Source organism: Lygodium microphyllum, chromosome 27 (assembly GCF_053477565.2).
Source record: "Lygodium microphyllum isolate KBCC chromosome 27, Lygodium_microphyllum_v1.1.10, whole genome shotgun sequence".
Lineage (NCBI taxonomy): Eukaryota > Viridiplantae > Streptophyta > Polypodiopsida > Schizaeales > Lygodiaceae > Lygodium > Lygodium microphyllum.
The window spans coordinates 104387173-104396514 of NC_141161.1; the positions used below are offsets into that span (position 1 = coordinate 104387173).

A 9342-nucleotide genomic window follows, 5' to 3' on the forward strand; every position below is an offset into this window, starting at 1 on the left:
ACGTTAGTAAATTCCAAGGAGGAAACTTCCTTCTTTACTGCAATCTGATTTTACCATGTTACATTCAAACCGTTCACAGCACAAGCTTCAAACCTTAGTGATTATATATATATATATATATATATATCCCTAATCACTTTAAGTGTTTTAGACCTGCAATCACTTTCTCCAACCTTGCAAACAACAGCATAAAACAAAGCTTAATGGCCAGTGCTCTCATAACACAACAATTTCCTACAAGTCATTCATAGCCTAAATCAAAGGCCACTCACAATGCTTTAAAGAATAACATCTTTTCAATCCAATATCAGATATAATTTGATTATAACATCTCTTCAATCCAAAATTAGATATAATAGAAAGACCATTGAACGTTGCTTTGCCGGCAAGAAATATGCTTCTTCTTCTTCTTTTTTGGGTTACTGATGCGAGAGCTGTGCTCCAAACATTCATTGGGTAGTGTTGTTAGCTGCTGGTATTTGCCATTGCACAGTGACTTTTTATCACATGAGTCATGTGATAATGTATTAGAAGTTAGCACAATTAGTGTTAAAGGAGATTACAGAAAGGATTAATGATGAGCTAATGTGGGAACTGTATACTGCCACCAGCTGCATGCCTAATCCTTCTCAGGGGGCTCATGTAGAAGCCAAATGATGCCCTTGAGTCCTTGTCATACTGCTTAGGGGTAGAATTGGAGTGCCTCATCTCATCATCCTTGTTGAAACCCTGATCTAATCCTCTGTTTACAGCATGATTAGCTTGATGCTTAGAGCCTGTCCAAAGGGGAGATGCAAGGGTCTTGCTCCATGCCCGGCCCCAGCTCCTCGAGCGCAGGAATCTGCGTTCTGCAGATGCATCATTGCTGTCTGGTTGATCAGCATTTTCCTCATCTGCTAGCTTTGCAAGCTTGGTAGTGACTGAATTCGCAGTACCACTATTGCCACCACTGATCTGAGCTTTGAAATCCATGCTCAAACTACTCCTTCCAGCTACCGAATCCATGGATGGCCTTGCTGAGGACTCGAACAATCCATTGACATAAGCTGTGGTCGTCTCAGAATTAAATGTGCCCTTGGGAGGTTTAGGAGGCTTGTATTTGCTACTACTCCTCAAGTGGAACAGAGAAGCAATCCATGAGGCAGATCCATTGCTGCTAGAGCCGGATGCTTTCTTGCTGCTGGTGGCAGCATTGATCCCTGCAAGATCGGCCAAGTAAGCCTGCCTGTAATCACTCACAGCAGCTCCACCAGCCCTTAATCTGGCGTTAAACCCAGGGGACTTTGGGGTAGGATTGGTGGCAAAATGCATGTCAGGCAGCTTAATTTTGCCTGCTGATGATTGCTGCTGCTGCTCACTTTGGTGGCTTTGATGGAAAAGGGACCAAAGAGATGGTCTCTTCTTATTACCTGCTGTGCTCTTGCCATTGAATAGATGTTCAGCTGACTCAGAGGCATTGCTCTTCCTGCCATTGCTGACATGATGATGAGAAGGGGGCAATGACATGTTCCTATGGTGGGAGGAGGGGCCCCCCATCATGTCCCTCCTTCTTCTCAGGCCTGCAGTAGTGGGGGAGGCCCAGGCAGAGACTGATCTCCTCTGGTGATGGCCGGTACAACTGCTCATGAAGAATGATCTGTCAGGGGACTGGGGCACTGAGGTGGCCCTCCTGCTCTTGCTCCTCTGCCAGAAACCCCCCGCCATAGCCACCTCCTGATGCCCCCCTTCCCCCTCCTCCCCCTCCTCTTCCTCTCTCTCCTCCACCATAGCCAAGCTCCTTGCAGTACCAGCCCTGATGTTGCTGCACACAGGCCCAGGGGATCTTCTGAAAGCCTCCCCACCCTGGGAGGCAGCTGAGGCTGCGTCAGTGTCATTGCTGAGGGGAGCACATGCGGATAATACAGGGATTGCTGTTGCTATTGGAGGGGCTTTTGCTGCGGCAGTGATGGTGGTGTCGTGGCCTGCTTCAAGGGCAAGGAGGCGCTCTCTGAGGCAGATGGAGCAGACGCCGACTCTGTTCTGCTGGGGGTGGATCAGGCAACGGTGATGGGAGGGGGTCATGTCTCAGGGCATGTGTGTCACACTATCACCGCATATAACAGTCATGAGCTTGAATCAGAAGAAATTTGAGGAGGAGGAGAAGAAAGAAAACAAAGACAAGTAAGAAGTAGTATGAGAGTGTGCTAGGTAGTAAAAGGATAGCAATCGATACTCTCTCTCTCTCTCTCTGGGAAGAAGAGCACTCGCATCGCCCCCCCCCCCCCCCCTCTCCCTCTCTCTCTCTCTCTCTCTCTCTACTCTGCCTGTAGTTTTTTACTAGGAAGAGGCCATGTTACCCTACGTACATCATGTACAAAACGTGGCCACGTTAAATTGTTTCAGTCGCTAAGAGAGCGATAGGCAGCCTTGAGGGGCAGGCGGGGGCCGGGGCACAAGAAAGAGAACCCTCTCTCTCTCTCTCTCTCTCTCTCTCTCTCTCTCTCAGAGTCTCTCAGAATCTCTCTCTCTCTCGGCTGCTTCACGTGCAACATCGCCTTGTCTCCAATTCACCTCACCCAGTACTCTGCCTCCCTTGCCTTTACACGATAGCCCTAAACACCCCTCTCCCACCCTCTCTTTATTATTTCAGGACACCATTATTTAACCCCCATATCATAACTAACAACTGCACAATCAGCCACAATAAACACCTCTCTTGTTTCGTTCCTTCCCTTGGGGCGTCCTTCAAACATCCACAACTTTGCCAATGGGGTCTTGGTGTAATGGTTTAAGAGTGTGGGTTGAGTTCAAGGGGTGTGCATGAGTTCAAATTATTTGTGACCAAATCCTCCAAAGAAGATTGGCTCTAATGAAAGTCTCGAATTTAGGACGGAGGCCATTGCCTCTCCTAATAGACTTTTCTTCCTTGAGGTTTTTGTGTGGGTATATATACTTGATCCCTTATTGCCTCTCCTAATAGATTTTCCTTCGAAGAGGTTTTGTGTGGGTAAAAACCCTTAATCACCTAATAATCCTAAGCCTCATTATTGTACATGCTATGCATGAACAAATGCCTTGCAAAATTCCCCTAGAACTCCTTCCAAATTTCTAACTTTTCTAAGTTTGGCCATAACCCATTGCCATCTTTGGTTTTGCTCTCTCTCTCTCTCTCTCATCAAGACAATTAATAATGGCTAAAGTTAAGAAAACTTTATTGGTTTTTAGATTGCTTATCAAGAGATCTCAGTACTTGTATTGATGTATGCGAGCATGAGGGTTGTTTAAGCATAAGCTTATCATGTTCTCAAAAGAAGGAGGTGGACTGGTACCACTTGTATAAGTACGCATTATATAGTTACATATAGTTGAAGATAATGAAGAATAAGGGTAACTCAATACCTATAAACACTTTTTGTGTGCCTCTCTCTCTCTCTCTCTCTCTCTCTCTCTCTCTCTCTCTCTCTCTCTCTCTCTCTCTCTCTCTCTCTCTCTCTCTCTCTCTCTCTCTCTCTCTCTCAATTGATTGTGCATCCCACCATTGCTTTCTTTCAACTAGTATTAGAGTTGCATATATGGGAACTCATAGTTGGAGCAAGGACTATGAGAAGTAAAGTTTTGTTACAATTTTGAAGAGTCAAGATTCATTGTAACATTTGTGCTTGATGTCTAGATTGGAAACAAGTGTAAATCTTATCATCACACTCTTCGATTTTAAGTAAACACGTGCTTCAATTAAGGGAGCCATTCCTACTCAATTTGAGAAGGCCATAGCCTAATTCTGATGTATTTTTTATAGTCAAATGTAGTTTGATTCAAGATAATTGATTTGATTTTTGGATTGCTTGGCGAGAGATTCAGGTACATGTATTGATATCTACAAGGGCAAGGGCTACTTAAGTATAGGGATAGCATGTTCTCAAAAGTAAGGGGTTAGCTTTAAGTGGAGAAGCAAGGATCCTACTTGTTGTTGGTTTGAAGCTTAGGGCTTGCTTGTGTTTGTCAAGGAGGACATGGAGCTTGTACGAATGGATCCTAACATAGCTTTATTACTTGGAAATTTGCATGAGGATATTTATATGCAATAGTTAGAGGGCTTTGCTATGTCAAGGAACAATTAGAAACAATATATAAGCACTATAAGAGCTTATATGGATTGCAGCAAGCTCCCATGGAATGGTATCACGAGTTTTATGCCTTCATGAGATCTCAAGAATAAATTAGGAGGGAGATTGATTATTGGTTATACATGCAATGGCCTATGGATGGTAGCCTTATGATCCTAATCCTTTACATCGATTACATGTTTATTTGCTAGGAAGTCATTCATGGATATGGATTTATTGAAGAAAAGGTTGCATGAAACATTTGACATGAAAGACTTGGGGAATGTAGTTCATATTCTTGGCATGAGGTTTACAAGGGAGAGAGAGAAAAAGATTCTCTATCTCTCTCAAAAAGAGTTCATTGAAAAGATACTTCAATGTTTCAATATGGAGAGGGGGAAGGCTATCAATGTTCCATTGCCTCCATAATTAAAACTTAGCAAAGAGGATTTCCCTATGTTAGATGAGTTGAAGCTAAAATGGCCAAGGTACCCTACACATCTGTAGTTGTTAGTTTGGTGTATGCTATGTTTGTTACACATCTAGTCGTTTTCTTATGCAATGGGAGTGCTTAGCAAGTTTATGGCAAACCCTAGTAAGAAACATTGGGAAGAAATGAAGAGCACCATGAGATACTTGAATGGCACTAGACCTACATGTGTTTGCTTTGGGTATGCACTGCAAATTTTGCGACAAATGTGGACTCTAGGAAGTCTATGACAACCTTTCTTTTCACATTCACAGTGGGTATAGTTTCATGGGTCTCTCAATATTGTAGCCATGTGTGGCCTTGTCTACCACTCAAGACAATTATGTTGTAGCTACTAAGGCATGTAAGGAATCCATATGGCTTACTCATCTAGTGGAGATACAAGCATTGCTGAAGAGGCATCCATTTGGTATTGTGATAGTTAAGAGTACCATCTAGTTGGCATGATATCTATCTTTCATGCAAAGAAAAAATGCATTGACATAAGGTATAACTTCATTAGGGAGGTGTCTAAGGATAAGTAGATTGCGCTTGTCAAGATTCATATAATGACAACCCTACAAATATTCTTACAAAGAGTTTATCTTGTGAGTAGTTTACACACTACAAAATGCTAATGGGCATTGGACAATATCTTCGCTTGTTGTTTCCCTTTAAAGGCACATTGGCCTTCAAGTGTGAGGTTGTTGGGGTAAAGGCTAATAACCAAAGGTTAAATAGATACCCTTTGTATAAGTACATGATGTATAATCATATATAAGTGAAGATAATGAAGAATAGGGGTAATCATCCACAAAAACTTCTCATGTGCTTCTCTCTCTCTCTCTCTCTCTCTCTCTCTCTCTCTCTCTCTCTCTCTCTCTCTCTCTCTCTCTCTCTCTCTCTCTCTCTCTCTCTCTCTCTCTCTCTCTCTCTCTCTCTCTCTCTCTCTCTCTCTTGCTTTGTCATTTCATTAACTCTACATCCCATCTTCACTTTTTCTCAACTCACACTGAGTATTTTCAAGGCCAAGCTATCAAAATAAAAAAGAAAGATGAAGCAATTGTTAGGGAGATATTGTGTGGAGAGGATTTTGCCCCCCAACACTTCCCAATTTGCTCTCATCTAGGACTTAAATAGTTTGACAAGTGGATGGGGACCATGATAGAGATCTTTCAGAGCCCTTTTTACAAAAGCATTCTTCTAGTGTAAGTTTCCATAATGAGGGAAGAGTTACCTTGTTTACCTTTCTAATTTGTTGTTTGGTGGCTATGAGGCCTATGCCATCTTGTGTTTGCCTTGGGGTTAGTTGGGTGGCGGTTTGTAGATACTTGGAGGCCTCCATAGTATTCCTCATTTTTTGATGATGCACCATGAGCTCCGTGACCATTGCCAAGGTGAGCTTTTGCTAGTATTCAAGAGGGTTGCGATTTGAATGCCTTCTTCCATGTTGGGCATGCATGTGTGTCTTTGAGCTATGCTATAGTGCATGCATGCATCAATCTTAGGAGGAATAGGGCATCCTCTCTACTCACCAAGACTCTAGAGAGTTTTGAGTAGTAGAAGTTCATAAGTGGATTGGCGAGGATGGTGGAATAGATTGCACACAAAGAGTCTTCATTGGTGACATTAGGGTTTGAAGGAACCATGATTGAAGCCAATAATGATTGAAGCCATTGCCAAACATTAGGGTTTGAAGGAACCATGATTGAAGCCAATAATGATCCAAAGTTGAGGATGTTTTTGTATGGAGAGAAAAGAGGGCCTGCTCATGCATAGGTAGCCTATGTGGTTAAAGTGTTGCAGCATTCATCCTACTAATTCAAGTGGATATATGGGGACCGTCAGGTTGTGTGGTTGAAATAGATCCACGAAGTTCCCACATACAAAAACTTAAGTAAGAACTTAATGAGAAGCACACAACATCATGAACTATAACAACACAATGGTCAAAGTTTGACCTTGTTCCATGGATCTTATGATGAGAAGGGTTCACTTAGGGTGATAATAATTTCCTAACATTACAAAAACAAAACATGCATGAGTGGGAAATTTCTTCCAATTTCCCAACATAATTCTTTTGCCAAGGTAGAAATATGAAGGAGAATGGGAAAGTTTCAATATTTTCTTTGCCCTTTGAGGGTCTATTATATGCATAAACCTTATACATATTGATCAATCATACCCTTGTGGGTTGTAATTTGTTTCCAAAATTCTAAATTCACTTGCTTTTGTGGGTATATCCCTACTCCCTCCCCCCCTTTTGTGAGTATATCCCCATCCCCTCTCCCCTTTTACCATGGGACATAATATATAAGCAACATGTTTTCCAATTCTTATTAGCTAAGCCCAATCTCCATAAACTAGAGGTTATAGAAGTAGGTGTAGTAGAGCTATCGTAATTTTATCATCTCAAAATACCCAGGGTCTACGCTCAGTCTATGTGAGGTTACCTATGCTAACCATCTTTGATGGGTAGTTCTAGATTAGCATGGGTTTTTACTTTCACATCAGTATGGTTTCTTATTTATATTTTGCACGATTTCTCAAGTAAGCCCTTCAAGGATCATCAGTAAGCCTAATGTGTTTTTGTATCATACATTGTGGCATAGTAGTTATTGTGTATTATGGTTGACATTTTCATTTGAACCACTTGAACTCATGAAGGATTGTTCATAATTAAGTTTATATTCTTCCAATATATCTTGCATTATTTCAACCTCATTGTGGGAGACCAATCTTCCTAACAAAGGTGATTCATCAAGTGTGCTGACATAGACATTTCGTAAGGCATTACTGACCTTAGACATGGTCCTTCTCAAGGTTCCTTAGTGTATCCACTCCTGTTAGGTGATTCGATTACATGATTTGGGATAGAATTTTAGCTCTACTTGTGCTATGATGTGCAATGTATATTAGTGCTCACAATGCTCTTGGTCCTTCTTGTAAAAAAGGTTATTCATAGGCTTCAAAGCTTCTCAAAATGTTCTACCAAACATTTTACCACTAGTTATGGAAATATTTTTGCTTTGAGATTCCTAACCATTATCTTTCTATGGCTTCTATGGTCATGGTTGTTCATTCTTGATATAGTAAGCTACCTTTATGTCCTATTAGATTAGTAAGATGTTATTTCATGGTGGAGGAATAGTAGTGGCCGTGCTAATTTTCTTGCTAAGTTCCTTAGAGTACATAGAAGGCCCTTTTCCCATTATGTTTACCTTGTAGCTTCCACTCTCATCATAGGGTCTAAGAGGCTTCATGATTCATGAAAACCTACATACATAAAGCTTGATGGTGACATTCGTATTGGCTTCTAGCAAGAGGCATTATAGGTTTAAAAACCAGCAAGGAAGATAGTAAGCGTGAAGAATTTTCTACTAATTGATCACATTTGTTGATTTGACAAGCAGATTAAGAATGATAAGAAGTTGTATTGCACACTTTTCAATTATGTCTTTGTGAATAGCGAGAGATAATCTAGGAACTCTATCAATGTCTACATAAATGGGTATACCATGGCATCAAAATATCTCCTTGATAAAGCATCCAGCAATATCATGACCTTTGAGGGTTTACTTTGCTTGATGTTAGGCTCTTTGGATGTTTAAAATGCCACACCAAAAATAGCCATTAATCAAATGGAGAGTGAGCATTGGAGTGGCATATGCAGTAGTGCCTATGCTCAGAGCAATCTAGCAAATGGAGAGCGAACATTGGAGTGGCATATGCAGCAATGCCTATGCTCTGAGCAATCTAGAAAAGCCCTAAAAGAGAAGAATGATTAACGCACACATGAGCTTTAAGCACACAAAGGGTCAAACAGTATCAGATTTCTCACTCTTTGCCTTTGCATGTTGCTCATAATGCAAAGACATTTAAAGAGATGAGGGCAAGAGGTTTACGCGTGCATGCTAGCTCCCATATCCACTTCGATGTTAAGGTATAAGAGGTCGGTCACTTGCTTGGGGGCAATGATGGGCTATCGCCATATCGGAGCTATCTACACATGGTGTGAAGACGGGCACTAATAATCATAATATATAAATGGGGATTTGAATTGAAAGGAAGAAATGCTGGCGGTTAAAGGAATTTGAAGATGAGAAAAGCAATACAAAGGCTGGGATACTGGAAAATTCGGGAAGAGCCCGCGGGGCCACCAAGAGTGGTTGGTTGGTTTTCTCGTTAAACTTTCAACGTTCGGTTTTCATATTCCACAAACGAGTAGACAAGTCCCCATATCCCAACATACCCACCCCACACACCCCATCTCTTTATTCACTGCAGCCTTGTAACTTTGTGGACGATAGATCTCACGCAGCTTTTCCGTTGCTTCATGGCTTATTGTATAGGAGCACAGGGATATCATGGGGTTATGGGAGAATCAATATGCCTGCACTGCCCTACCCTACCCTACCCTCTAGCCCCTTAAAACATTATAGAAAAATAGGCATAGGAAGTACCCACCCATGCTAGCCCAATACATTTCACTCCAACATTATTGAAAAATAGGCATAGGAAGTACCCACCCATGCTAGCCCAATACATTTCACTCCAACCCCTTTAAAAATTATAGAAAATGGGGAGTAGGAAGTACCCACCCATGGTAGCACAATACATTTCACTCCATGTATACAAACGTGTAGCTTCTCTCAATGAGCTTTATCTATACGAAAGTTGTCCACTCCAAACCCATTCCTAGAACATAATTATGATGTCATCTCTTGTTTCTTTCTTATGTATTAGCTTCAACATCCTACACCATTTACTCGCCCGCTCAATAGGACACCC

At 41.6% G+C, this 9342-nt stretch overlaps 1 protein-coding gene across 1 annotated transcript; it reads right to left on the reverse strand.

Moving 5' to 3' along the window:
* Positions 1-327: 327 nt before the first annotated feature.
* Positions 328-2253, reverse strand: LOC148012675 (uncharacterized). Its single transcript, XM_087668968.1, has one exon. The coding sequence runs from the start codon at positions 2059-2061 to the stop codon at positions 583-585; it is 1479 nt and encodes a 492-aa protein (XP_087525094.1). The 5' UTR covers positions 2062-2253; the 3' UTR covers positions 328-582.
* Between the last annotated feature and the right edge of the window lie 7089 nt (positions 2254-9342).